The sequence below is a fragment of the Python bivittatus genome, unplaced genomic scaffold (assembly GCF_059951505.1).
Source record: "Python bivittatus isolate LINGU-HERP-01145 unplaced genomic scaffold, Pbiv_v1 ctg000210_np1212, whole genome shotgun sequence".
Lineage (NCBI taxonomy): Eukaryota > Metazoa > Chordata > Lepidosauria > Squamata > Pythonidae > Python > Python bivittatus.
The window spans coordinates 10892682-10906939 of NW_028277053.1; the positions used below are offsets into that span (position 1 = coordinate 10892682).

The 14258-nt window shown below is 50.0% G+C and overlaps 1 protein-coding gene across 1 annotated transcript; it reads left to right on the forward strand.

The window, feature by feature from the left end:
- The first annotated feature begins 493 nt into the window (after positions 1–493).
- LOC112541449 (snaclec bothroinsularin subunit alpha-like) lies at positions 494–13971 on the forward strand. The gene is made up of 5 exons (XM_025170946.1): positions 494–554; positions 1911–2137; positions 10141–10278; positions 11643–11784; positions 13889–13971. Exons 1-5 carry the CDS (start codon positions 494–496, stop codon positions 13969–13971), a joined length of 651 nt encoding a protein of 216 aa, XP_025026714.1.
- The last annotated feature ends 287 nt before the right edge of the window (positions 13972–14258 follow it).

Sequence of the window (14258 nt, forward strand, 5' to 3'; positions counted from 1 at the left end):
GGAATTTAAAGGTAGAAATTAGTATGTCTTGCCTCCTAAAGTCACCTATTTCCACTTTAACCATTTAGAACTTCATCTTGGGCTACTAAGAATTAGCCATTTTGCCACTGAATTTGGGTGGGACATTTTTGGGGTAATGCTGGGTGCTTGAGATGGCATCTGATCTGGGGTTGATTGTCCTAAGCCTCCCAAACTGGCAAACATTTGCAATGTTTTGGGAAAGCCATACTACCTATTCTTCTGCTTTATCATGAAGCCTAAGAGGCTACTACCTTATTGACATTTACTTCATAATCTGCTTCTGAAAAGAACTAGACTCTTAAATAATTTAATAGTGGGTATATCATTAATTAACCCACTAAATTAATTTTTAAGCTTGGAATGATATGGATGTAGTTCCAAGTACTTGTGAAAATGTAAGGAAATAGAAATTCAGTTTTCATTTAAGTGATCCTTCCTTTATGTTAGGTGAACATTGTACTACGAAGCAGAAATGAAGCTGCAGATTCTTCTATGCCTCTTCCTGACAACACTGGTTCTCCCATTTTCTGAAGGTGAGAGTCAAGGGTTTTGTGATCTTGTAGAATCATACCCACTATACCAGGCGGTTGTATTTGAAATCCCATAATCCCTAGCCAGCATGGTCGACACTGAGCAGGATTTATGGAAATGTACATGCGATAATGCAGCCAGGGCAAGAAGAACATGTGGCATGTCGAAATACATCTTGTTTGGAAAAGATAAATTAATCGCATGATTAGCAATATCAGTCTTCTGCAGGATTTTTAAAATTAAAATGGTATGCATGCCTTCTCATTTTTATCAGAACTACAGTTTGCCAGGAGACAAGGGTGAATCAACTGTGGTAGCAATTCTATTCACACACACACACCCAGACCTGGTGTGGTAATTAGTTTCCATTTCCTACAGTCCCACTGGAACCTGGAGGACTTATACACATTATTTAATTCTTTAAACCCAAACTATCATGGTTGCTAATCCCATTTTTTAAAGGAACATCTGGTTTTACTCTGAGCAGTTTTGAAAACATCACTCTCAGAGAAAAGACAATTCACGGTTCTTGCATAAACCATGGAGAGGGGGAAAAAAATGAAAGCTGAGCTGGGAAACTGAAGAGCAATGTCCTTCCTTGGGCCCTTGGCTCTGCATGTTTATCAATCTGTTTGCTTAAAAATATGTCCGTGCCCTTCCATTTCATTTAAAGCGTCTTGCTATGACCACAGGGAAGGACAGTTGTCTGAGTTCACACGGCAAAAGACACCTGATTCCTGGATTAGTAATCTGTTTTTTGGGTGGAGGGGGGGTTGATACACTACTTTGAACCTTCAAGGAACCCAATGGTTTGGGTTCATTCATCATGCAAGAGCCCAGAAGACTAACTAAGGTTAACTCTAATGAAGCTTAGTATATTGTGCAACTCTATCTGCTAAGGCTTGACCTTGCTTGATTAAGCACCTTGAGTGGACCCAGACTGTAGATTGTCATGATAAGCAATTTACTGACATTCTTGTAGTATTTAATCATCCTTTAGTTTCACTGTAATTGTCCTAGTAAGCAACTGGGTGATCTCATCTGGGCTGGGAAATGGAGCAGGGTTGGGTCTGATTAGTCCTTTGATGAAAGACCACCAGGGTGTTTCAGGGATGTAGGCTAGAACAGGGTGTCCCTATAATAGCAAACTGAAAAATCTCATAAAGACATCTGAAATTGAGCTTGAGTTGGAAGCAACCTTCTATCTTAAATTCTATCTTAATTTAATTGTCCATTTCTGTATGGTATTTGAATTCTATAACAAGATTTGTGGATGTCTGATTTGGGCTCTTTCCACCATTTGGAGGACTGTATGGGGATGCTTCTCTTTTTATTGTTTCCTTGGTTGTTTGTTAAAGGCCATGGAGCTCAACAGATCAAGCACTACAGTCACTGGACCTCTTTCCTAAATCCTGGTGTTCAAAACAATCTTCCTCCTGTGAAGCATGAGGCTCTCGTGGTTCCTGATGATGATTTGGAAAACCAGAAATCTTTTTGCCAAGCAGGTTGTCGAGATGGCTGGATAAGTTACACGGATCACTGCTACATGTATGTTCAGGAGCAACTACCATGGGCAGAAGCTGAGGTATTAACATCTTCCAAATAACCCTCTTCAGAAGAGGCTTTTCTTACACAAGCATCCTGTCTCATTCACAGAACCTCAAGGGTGATCCATAGAACATCATCCTTTAGTTGAAACTAAAGCTATCCTATCTATTTATGTTGGGTAAAATTTATCTAACTGCCTGAAATTAGCTGGAGTCTATGCGATTTACAGAACTGTCTTACAAATAAAAATGAAATTATGATTAAAATTCAAAGCTAGCAATTATAAAACTAAGAAGTAGTGTCACAATATGTAGGGGATCCAAAGGCTCTCTGCATAAGCCATGTTTTCAGCAGCTTCTGGAAGGCCATAATAGTGGGGGCTATATACATATTGGGGGGCAAGATGGTTCAGAGTAAGGGGGATGCTACAAAAAACTCCCCCCATCAGGCAGCCCATGCATTATGTCGTGGTAGATGGGGACCCTCCACAACTGCTCTCTAGTGGTCAACAAGACACCTAACACCTAATCACGCTCCAGATTGCTAGGGAACTTCCCAAGTGCCACCAGGAAACCTGCTGGATCCATCAGTGGCCTGAGGAGGACCATCTTAATAAGTCCCTCCTCCCTGCAGAGGTTGGCAGCTCCAGTCAGGCCAATTGTCACAAGGAAATGATTTGCCCATGTCAATGGACTGATGGAAAAGTCCACCAAAAGCAAACAGGTCATGGCATATCTGCTTCAAGGTGGATACCAGATGTAGAGTGTGGCCAGCCACACGAGTTAGGCTGGTGACGGACTCCCAGATTGTCCCTTTGGTCCATCCCAAGCAAGGCCTTGTGAGATTTGCCCCGTTCGACAGAGAAACTCTCGTGACACGTGTGGTTCACAAAGGTTTACTCATGCGTAACGTAGTAGTCACAAGCAAAGCCAGGACTGGCTTGGTACAATTGCATCACTTGTTATATTCCCCCCTTCCCGCGCTTTTTCCCGCCTCGTGATCGCGTTGCGGCTGTGGGCTATTAGGCCCCCCAATGTCCCCCCTGATCGTTCATGATGGCAGGGTCGGTCAGAGTCCATTGTCCTTGATTGCCAGTCCCCCTCCGGCTGGGTTGGCCCCTCCCTGCTACGTGCAGACCGCGGGTTCTGTGCTGCGTTGCGATCTTGTTTCGCTGCCCTGCGGCCCCGTTCCTTGCTTGCTCGCGCCGTTATCAGTTCGTAATTAAAAGCTTCCGCTGCGGTTTTCCTGTTTAGCTGGCCGCAGGTGGCTCGTTAATTAGCGGCGCTTTCGGTTCCTCTTTTCCCCGCTAGCTACCGCCGGTGGATTCCGCGTGGTCTGGTTGCGAGCTTCCCTGCAGCCCCGTGCTTCCCTGAAACCTCGTGCTGACCGAACCTGACATGCCGCCCCCCTGACGACAACTCCCCCTCGGTCCTATTTCGGCTTCCCGGGGTATTTACTGTAAAAGTCCCGCACTAGGTCCGGCGCCCTTATGTGGGTTTTACTCACCCATTCGCTGTGGGACTTGGGAAATGTTTCCATTGCACTAGGAGCTGGGTCTGCCCCTTGTGCCTCCGGGCGTCCAGTATCCGGTTGATTTCGAAATGCTGCTCCCCCCCGACCATGATGGGTGGTGGTACTCCCTCCGCCTTGTGCCAGGCGTTCCCCGGCTGGTGCAACTTTAGCAGGCTGCAATGGAACACCGGGTGGATCTTCCCGAGGCTTTTCGGGAGCGTCAGCCTGACGGTCACCGGATTGATGATCTCCGAAATGGGGAACGGCCCCACAAACCTCGGGCTGAGTTTTTTCGATGCCTGGTGCGTCTTTAGGTTTTTGGTTGACAGATACACCTGGTCCCCCACTTTCCACTTTTCCTCGGGGAGCCTCTTGCGGTCCGCGTGCTTCTTGTAGTCGGCTTTGGCTCTTTGCAATGCCGCGTGCGCCGCTCGCCGGGTCTCGTCGATTTGGGCGAACCAGGCGTCCAGGGAGTTGATCTGGGATTCCGGCTGAGGCAGCTCCGGCATGGGGACGAATTCTCTCCCGGTGGCTACTTTGAACGGAGAGAACCCGGTGCTCTTGTGGACGGCGTTGTTGTATGCCACCTCCGCGAATGGTAGTAGCTCCGCCCAATCGTCCTGTTGGTGCCCCACGTAGCAGCGCAGGTACTGTTCGAGCCCCCGTTCAGGCGTTCCGTGGCTCCGTCCGTCTGCGGGTGCGCCGCGGAGGATAGGGCTTGTTTCGTCCCCACCCGCTTCAGGAACTCCCGCCAGAACCGCGCGATGAAGTTGCCGCCCCGATCGCTGACGATACGTCGAGGTGCGCCGTGGAGTCGGTAGACATGTTGCACGAACAGTTTCGCCAGCCCCTCGGCCGTGGGGACTCGCCGGCACGCTACAAAGTGCGCTTGTTTGGAGAATAAGTCCGTGACCACCCAAATGGCGGTCTTCCCCTTACTCTCCGGGAGCTCCACTATGAAGTCCATGGCGACCTCTTGCCAAGGGCCGTCGGGTTCCGCTACCGGCTGGAGTAGGCCTCTAGGTTTGCCTTTGGCTCCTTTCGCCGTTGCGCACACCGGGCAACCCCCCGAGTACGCCTCCACGTCCTTCCGGAGCGTGGGCCACCAAAACTGCCGCCGGATTAAGTGGAGTGTCTTTACGAAGCCGTAATGCCCCGCGCTCCGGCTGTCGTGGGCTCTCTCCATGACCTCCCGTCGGCAACCCTCGGGCACGTACAGCTTTCCTTCGTGCCACCACAACCCCTCTTGGCCGGTTAGCGCCTCTCGGTTCTGCTTGAGCCAACCGTCCCGCTCCGCTGCCTCCGCGAACCCTTGCCTTACTTCAGACGCCGCGTCCCGTCGCTCCCCCTTGGTCTGGCTTCGGGTCACCGCCTTTGCAGCCAGCCTGCTGGCGGGGATGACGGAGTCCACGATCTCCTCCCGTAGGCTGGCGTGTTGGGGCATGCGAGACAGTCCATCCGCTAAGAAGTTGCGCTTCCCGGGGATGTGTTTCAGTGTGAACCTGAACCTCCCGAAGTATTGGGACCACCGTGCCTGTTTGGGGGATAGCTTACGCGGGGTCTTCAGGGCCTCGAGGTTCTTATGGTCCGTCCACACCTCGAACGGTTCAGTTGCCCCCTCCAGTAGATGCCTCCACGTGGCCAGCGCCCACTTGACCGCGTACGCCTCTTTCTCCCACACCATCCACCTCCTCTCCGTCTCGGTGAATTTGCGGGAGGCGTAGGCGCACGGGTGGATGGCCCCTCCGGGCTGGGTTGGAGCAGGACTGCTCCCGTTGCCACGTCTGATGCATCCACTTGGATTATAAACCGCCGGTCTGGGTCGGGATGGCGCAGGATCGGCTCCGCGGTGAACCGCTGTTTTAGTTCCTCAAACGCCCCCTGGCATTCTGCAGTCCACGCGAGTGCCATGCTGGGCTTGGGGGTTTCCCAGTGCCCTTGGTTTTTAGCAGGTCGGTTAGGGGAAGGGCGATTTGGGCGAAGTTCGGGATGAACTGACGATAGAAGTTCGCAAACCCTAGGAAGCTTTGGAGTTGCCTCCGGGTTCGCGGCGCTTCCCAGCCCAGGACATCCCTTACTTTCGCCGGGTCCATCTCAATTCCCCGGCTGGATATTCGGTAGCCGAGGTAGTCTAGTTGCTCTCGATGGAACTCGCATTTCGAGAGCTTTGCGTACAGCTGTGCCTTCAGCAGTCTCTGGAGCACCGTGCGCACCAGGCTCACGTGCTCCGCCAGGGTCTCGGTGTAGATGAGGATGTCGTCCAGGTAGACCAGGACGCCCCGGTAGAGTAGGTCGTGCAGCACCTCATTAATTAGCTGCATAAATACCCCGGGGCCCCTTTTAATCCGAACGGCATCACGGAAAACTGGTAGCTTCCGAGCGGGGTGTTGAACGCCGTCTTCCACTCATCTTTTGCGCGGATCCTAACTCTGAAGTAGGCTTCGCGCAAGTCCAGTTTTGTGAACACCCTCCCCTTCGACAGATGCGACATCAAGTCCTTCATCAGGGGGAGGGGGTATTTGTACTCCGTGCTGATTGCGTTCAGCCCCCGGTAGTCTACGCACATACGGAGCGAGCCGTCCTTCTTCTCCCGGAATAACACCGGGGCCGCTAATGGTGACTTCGCGGGTTGGATGAATCCCCGTGCTAGGTTCTTGTCTATGAACTCGCGCAGGGCTCCCATCTCCCTCCTCGACAGGGAGTACATTTTTGGCTTAGGCAGGGTCGCTCCTGGCTCTAGCTCGATGGCGCAATCACTGGGCCGGTGTGGTGGGAGCTGGTCAGACTCCTTCTCCCCGAACGCTGCCGCCAGGTCTCGATACTGCCTCGGGATTCCGCCGCCCGTCGGGGGTCCACGGGTCCGTCACCTAGCTTTGCGGTTGCCTCGCCAGTCGCAGCTGCCTCCACTCGCCTCGGGATCGTGGCGGGTCTCCGGGGTCCCGGCGCTGCTGCTGCTGCTGCTGCTGTTGCTGTTGCCGCCCGGGTCTCGGGCCCCATCTGCTCTCGCCCCGTCTCCCGGTGTCCCGGACCCTCCGCTTGTCCGCCGGTGGTTGCGGCTGCCTCCGTCTCCACGGCTCGGTCCCCTCTGCTCTCGCCCCTCGCCGGTCTGTCGACCCCGAACCGCACTGCCTCCGCCGTCCAGTCGACTCGTGGGTTCCGCCGCCGCAGCCACGCCAAGCCGAGTACCACCGCGTAGTCGGCCACCGGGACCACCACGAACCTCAGTTCTTCCCGGTGACTCCCGATCGTCATCTGGACCGGCTCGGTGTAATACTGAGCTGGCCCCCCCCCTGCCAGCGTGCCATCTAACTGGCTGAATGAAATGGGCTCCCGGAGGCGCCTCAGCTGTAGCCCGAGCCCCGAGACCACCGCTGGGTGCATCAAGCAGTGGGTGCAGCCCGAGTCCAGTAGCGCCCGTAGCTGCGCCTCCCCTCCGGATCTCACCCCCGGACGTGTATCCTCACCCGGAACGGTGGGCAGTCCTCGTCTCCTATTGGGTCCGCGCGCCTCGACTCCCCTGCTCGCACTGGGACGCCGTTCAGTGCGAGCGCGCCTCGTTTCCCGCCGGCTCCGAGTCCTCTCCGGAGGATGCTGTCTCCGGGGTCGACCACCCCCGCGTCCTTTCTCGGTCACCGCCGCCACTGCCCCCTTCCGCGGTCGGTCACCGGTCCTTTTCCCGTTCGCACGCGGGGTTTTGACTTCGGGCTGTGGTGGGGCGCCTTCCCGCTCCGTCGGGCACTGCGCCGCTCGGTGGCCTCTGCCTCCGCATCGGAAACACAGATTCGGGGCTCTGGTCGCCTCTCGCCTCCCGGTGGACTGCCGTCGACCGCTCCGTCTCTCCTCGGGGGTCCTCTCCCTCGGCCGGTCCCTCGTCTGGTCCCGTCGTCTTGTGCTCTGTTGGATCTGCCGCCACGCCGATTCCGCCGTTCCGGCCAGCCAGATCCAATCCTTCACTGTGGCCGGGTCGTCCCGCCCAGTGCCCGTTCCAGGATCTCTGGGTTGAGTCCCCTCTTAAAATACTTCACCTTCAGGGACTCCGGCCAGTCCGCGAGCTTCTCGGCCAACCTCCGGAACTCCAGGGCATATTCCGATACCGATTTGCCCCGCTGCCTGAATTGTAGGATGTCGTCCTCCGCCCGCTTGGCGCTCAATGTGTCCTCGAATCTGTCCCGGAGCGCCTGCATGAAGTCCGGGAAACTCCGTAGTTCCGCCGCGTTGGCATCGTACAGCCCGATCACCCAGCTGGCGGCTTGGCCATCTAGCAGCTCGGCCACGTAGGATACCCTGTCCTCGTCTCTAGCGAACAGGTGACCACCCCTCTGCATGAACCCCCTGACGTGCGTCAGAAAGTGCGGCAGCTGTTCGGGGTCCCCTGAGAACTTCCCAGTGATACCTCGAAGTCTCAGGGCGTCTGCCGCCCGTTGGTCCTCCGACCGGGGCGCCGTGGGTGGTGCCGGCGGGGGTGTCGGACCGCCCCCTGTCGCTCGCCTCCTCGTTCACCGCCGGTGGCCCCACTCTCTGCAGTAGGGTCTGGAGCATCGCCTCCACGGCGTCTAGGCGTCGCTCGACTCTCTCCTCTAGTCGGGCGAATTTCTCGCTCCACTCACGGTCCCGGAACCCCGAACCCCGGGTCATCGTAACGCCCGAATCGTCTGGTCCTTGATTCACGCCCATCGACCACCGCTCGGATGGAGTGCGCCCGGCCCTGGCCGCTGCCCCGTCGCTCCCGGGCGGCTCCGACCGCCCTTCCGCGAGCCTGGATCCCTCGCGCTCCAGCTGACCCACGGATTCCTCGTCGCTGGTCATGCCTGTATTGAGAAAGAAAACGCTCCTCGGTGGTACCGGGTAGCGCTGACGGTGAGTCCTGGCTTTATGTGAGATTTGCCCCGTTCGACAGAGAAACTCTCGTGACACGTGTGGTTCACAAAGAAGGTTTACTCATGCGTAACGTAGTAGTCACAAGCAAAGCCAGGACTGGCTTGGTACAATTGCATCACTTGTTATATTCCCCCTTCCCGCGCTTTTCCCGCCTCGTGATCGCGTTGCGGCTGTGGGCTATTAGGCCCCCAATGTCCCCCTGATCGTTCATGATGGCAGGGTCGGTCAGAGTCCATTGTCCTTGATTGCCAGTCCCCCTCCGGCTGGGTTGGCCCCTCCCTGCTACGTGCAGACCGCGGGTTCTGTGCTGCGTTGCGATCTTGTTTCGCTGCCCTGCGGCCCCGTTCCTTGCTTGCTCGCGCCGTTATCAGTTCGTAATTAAAAGCTTCCGCTGCGGTTTTCCTGTTTAGCTGGCCGCAGGTGGCTCGTTAATTAGCGGCGCTTTCGGTTCCTCTTTTCCCCGCTAGCTACCGCCGGTGGATTCCGCGTGGTCTGGTTGCGAGCTTCCCTGCAGCCCCGTGCTTCCCTGAAACCTCGTGCTGACCGAACCTGACAGGCCTCACATTTGGCCAATTGAGTTGGGACTGATGCCAAGCATGAAATCCAACCAGAGAGATCTCTGTGAACACCCACACACCCCTTCATTCAGCCAGATCTTGGTAATACATACCAGGCCTTCATATCTATGATTAAATTGTGGATGAGGTGATGCTCGTTTCATCTTTTTTTTCTTACTACGAATAGCAGTTTAAAGGGCAGAACAGCTTCTTGACTGTGCAACTGGAAGGCATCCATCTGGGAACACACTTTGCTTGTTGTTCATCTTGTTTCAGCCTGGATGGACAGGATATTAACATCAGGGTTTTATGTGCCATTTTTTATTATTATTATTATTCACTGCTTTTATTCAGTCTATTGTTAACCCACATTTTGTCCTGAGGTTCTGGATAAAATGGCTTAGACAAAATGTCCATTATATTTGGCATTTCTACAGCCTTTATGAGGGCAAGATAATGGGGGCGGGGGGAGTAGCACATTACCTCAACTTTTGTAAAGCAAAGCAGACAGCAAAGTTGGAGATTTGGGGGATGAGAGGGAGCATAGACAGACTCAGATCTTACACAGATTATTCGGTGGAGTAATAACACAAGCATTATTACAATGTGGAGTTTCCATGTAGGAAACATTGTCACCAGCAATATAAAGAACTTTGTTTTTCTCTCTGTGTAAAATTTAGGGCTTTCACTGGGTGGAGGGAAGCACTGACAGAAATCTCTAGCACCATCTGACCATCTCACACATTGGTTCATATAATGTTTTATTTTTTGTTTCTCTGCCCCCCCGACTCTTTCCCTTCCTTCCTTCCATCCTTCCTTCCTTCCTTCCTTCCTTCCTTCCTTCCTTCCTTCCTTCCTTCCTTCCTTCCTTCCTTCCTTCCTTCCTTCCTTCTGTCCCCCTTCCCCCTTCCATTTCTTCTCTCTATCTCTCCTTCCCTTTCTTCCTTCCTTTTCTCTCCCTCCTTCTCTCCTAGCTCCCTCCCTCCTTCCTCTTTCTTCACTCCATTCACACACACACACACCAGTTATTCTGAATCATACCTTCTATTCACGCTTTCTCTGCTTACTTTCCCCCTCCAACCATTACTTCTAGAGATCTTGCCATGGCTTAGCCCCAGGTGGACACCTGACAAGCATCTCAAGTGCCGAACACAATGCCTTTCTGGTGAATATGGCCACTTACCAAGCAAGAAAGCCAGGCCAGTGCTGGACAGGAGGAAACCAGCAAAAGGTGTGTCCAACCCTAAAAACAGCTGGCAACTTTGAGCTCCAATCTCTAATAGTAATCATTAATCAATTAATTGATTAATAAGACGTTGCATTTCTGCTTTAAAAGTATATATGATACTGTATAAAAATGCTGTTTTAAATATTTTTCAGTTTCAATTCAGTTACACGTTTAGCTCCATGGGTCTTCAAAATGGGGTGAAACATCATTACTGCTTCTGTCCCATAGATTGCAGGCCTCATATTTAACTAAATACAATCTATATTTATAATTGTTATATAACAATCTATATTTTGTGTCCATTGGGACACAAGGATACAATGGCAGTATTTGTACGATGATATCACTGCACATGTTTCATCATGTTGATGACATAATTGTACAGACAGTCCCCTACTTACAAACAGGTTACGTTCCAAGAGGCTGTTTGTAAGTCCATTTTGTTCGTAAGTCCAACCAAGTAAAAAGTTTTAAAAAGCAGAGGAGGCAGAAGGCAGGGCAGCTGTGTGGGCAGAGGAACCCTGTCTTCTGCTGCCAATGCATCGCCAGGTGAGGCAGGAGAAGGGCTGGTAGCGGAGAAGAGGGGAGTGAAGGACGAGTTGGTGGGGCGTGGTGCACTCCCTTTCTGGGAGGGAGTCCTGCCCTCCCCTGTCCTCTGCCACTGCCCCCTCTCCTGCCTCACTTGGCAATGGAGCTTGCCACGAAAACTAACCCTTTCTGGGAACTCCAATTCCAATGCAAACCTCCAATCCAAACGGAAGGCGGGAGAAGGCGGGAAAGGGTTCGTTTGCGGCTGGTTCTGACTTCCAGCCGGATTTCCGGTTCTGACTTCCGGGTCCATCTTGTTTGTATCGGTGAAAGTTCGCAACACAAAAGTTCACAAGTAGGGGACTGTCTGTATCTTGCTGCAGGCACCACTTACCCATTCATCCAGTATAACAGATCTTGGACTTCAAAACTCAGTTCTTCAGCCTGCTCAAAAGAAAAGAAAAGAAAAAGCCATATCTGCTGTCGTTAATGATTAAAAGAAAAAGTTATCAGTCACGGAACACAGTTTTAAGCTACAGCTACTTGAAAGGTTCAGTTGAGATTGGTAGAATTGAACATTGCTGAAAAGAGATTCCTCCCAAATCAGTTTGTTTGCAGAGATTCTCTTCCCTCTAATAAATTATGCAGCCTGCTTTATTCCTGCTCTTCTCAGCCATGGATACCTGGCTGCAGGCCAGAGAGGTTGGGGTGCACCTCTGTGAAAAATCCCTTTGCTGTTCAGTCTTGATCCTAACTTATGCAAATATTCCTTGAACTGATTACATTATGGATAAGGGATAAGCCAATCTTCATTCAACTCCTATTTTATTTTTCTGCAGGGTAATAATCTTCAATGGACAGATGGCACTGCGGCAAATTTCATTCAGCGTCCACTAAGTTCAATTTTTCATATTATTGGGGGAACACTTAATCAAATCCTATCCCTGAATATTCACCTCTGCTTGAATATCAATATAGGAGGTATTCTCCACAAATATTTCAAGTACTGCAGTAAATATGATCCTTAACTGTTGCATGTTCTCATCTCCTCCCAAGCAGTAGATGGTTTAAGTTACAATGGCAGTTTTACTTCCCAAGACTTTGTATTATAGCATTTACTTTGCAACACTGAAATGCCCTTAGAACTGGAGATGGTTTGTGTTATTCAGTATGTTGTTAATGCAGTTAATATTCAGCTATACAGTTCCTCCCCAATTAGGAAGATGGAAACTGATTCACAAATTCTGAGTTTATTTTGAACAAGCTTGGCTATTTTTTTCTTATTTAACTCAAGCCATTTCAGATCAGAGATGAATCTACAGTTTTAAAAAATGCCATCTGCCCCTTTTTTCCAGAAAACAATTAGGCAAGATGTAGATAGAAAGCACAGTAAGTTCTAACAAAATCTGCCAAGTAAAATGAAATACTGACAGGCCACTAAGAAAATTTTGTTAAAACTTCCTTAGGAACCTGGTATTTCAAGTAATTCACTCTGGAGAGAAAAATCCCATTTATTCTAAATTTCAGGCAGCCAATCAGGGCATCAATGGCTTGAATTTGTTTTGTTCTGTTGTTTTCTTTTTTTTTTTTAATATTGCCAAGACTATTTTGGCTTATCTGGAAATAATTCCATTGCGTGCATTTTTTTAAAATCATAGGAAAATCCCTCAAATATGCTTCAATGTTTCCTTTGGTAAAAGCCTAATGCCAAACTTCAAAATGCAGCCTAATGCCAGATTTCTCTTCCCCAGTCTTGTATGCATCTATGCTTTTCTGATATCTGATAAGTTTATAAGCAAGGTAATAGCAGTTAAAAGAAATTCAGTGCAAGTTGCTGGGCCAAAACACGAACACACAATTTGAGCAGGAGTAAATTCTGTTAATCTGCTCTCACAACAACAACAAAAGGTTGAAAATCGAGCAGACAGTAAGTGTGTTATAAGAATTATTTGAACATACCTCTGTTAGTCTAAAAGGGCCAAAGGAACACAGGGCTTTTGCTGTTTTCTAGCTACTTCTACCATTTTGTGAGTGCATCGAGAGCTACGTGTCCCATCCAGTTGGGATGTTTGCGTGTCCCATGTGGAACTTCCTATACATAGCCAGTTCCCCTGGTTTGCATCTAAAACCCTTGTGGACAGTAGCAGCAAATGGCTATGTTTGGGGCAAAAATGAGGTCCCCTTTCTTCTTCGCTCTCCTAGAGCAATTATTTTTCAAGGCTTAAAAAAACATGTGTACTCATTTATGCATTGCAGGTGGAGCCAAAGGTTGTCTTCATGGCACCAGGCGGGGCTCTTAATTCTGTGGCAGTTGTTGAGGCCAGTAATTCAAGCACATTGTTTTCCTTTGGCTTCTTTCCCTGCTTCTCCCATTGTTGTTAGTGAATCTGTTTTATGCCCCTGAAGACCTGCAATGTACCCACAGTTCTAGTTTACCAGCCCATGTTGATATCTTTAAGAAGATACCTATCTAAACTTCTGTTTCATAATTTTGGAATCTGCATGGACCAATTGTTGACAGCTACTTGTTTCTGTTGTGTTTAATTATCTCTTCTATAGCATTATTGTTTCAGAGAACATAGGTAGTACTGTTGACTGGGTATGCCTTTCCTTGTTTTCTAGTAGTGTACCAGATAAAAGCCACATTTGACTATGGAAAAATAAATAAATAAGGAGGTATTAATATAGTGCAGAGCCAAAGTCCCCTTGGATAAGCCCAAAGGGTTCTTGAGCTTTGTGGGGTAGAAAGGTGGATACTGTTCTGAAAGCCTTTTTGGACATGCATAAAGAAGAAAGAGAAAATGGAGGAACATGTGTGCAACCATCAGGAATCAGGTTCACCAGCCCTGCTGCAGAAAAAACAAACACACAAGCAACGTCACATCCTGATGTGTGAATGGGTTTGCAATCATCCTCGCAAATACGTTATCAGCTTTCCCAAAAGTTCAGGCAACCATAAAGCTAATTTTTAAGTTGCCACAATGTCTATGAAGAGAGGTAGGGCTTTTCTCCCTCTCTTTCTTGAAAGAGTTCTAGGTTTGCAATTTACTCTTTTACTGACATTTCATGTTTTTTTTTCCCCCAGGCCATGGTCAGTGGGATGGTACCAACTGCCAAAAGAAGCTACCTTTTATCTGCAGCTACAAACCATATTTGGCAGTGCCATAATTTGCAGCATAATGCCTACTTTCTAACAGCTACCCAACTGTGTCAGCCCTGGAATCCAGATAATCCACAAGCGATTTCTTCCTTCTGTGAACATGCACGCATACACCCTCATGCAAGTTCAAATGCTAAAGAATCATTTATTGACTTGGCTTAGATTGACACCAGTCATTATTTAAAGCACCATAATAGATTGCATTATTTAACAAAATCTGGCTTGATTTGAGTGTTTAACAAGATCTATGTCCTACTTATACCCTAAACAATAGCAATGAGAAACCTTTAATCTG

What these genes read in the sequence shown, in the direction of transcription:
- LOC112541449 (XM_025170946.1), top strand. Translation starts at nt 494, where the DNA reads ATGAAGCTGCAGATTCTTCTATGCCTCTTCCTGACAACACTGGTTCTC. An exon ending in TACCATGGGCAGAAGCTGAG is followed by an intron (nt 2,138 to 10,140) that starts GTATTAACATCT and finishes CATTACTTCTAG; the next exon opens with AGATCTTGCCATGGCTTAGC. An exon ending in CTTGAATATCAATATAGGAG is followed by an intron (nt 11,785 to 13,888) that starts GTATTCTCCACA and finishes TTTTTCCCCCAG; the next exon opens with GCCATGGTCAGTGGGATGGT.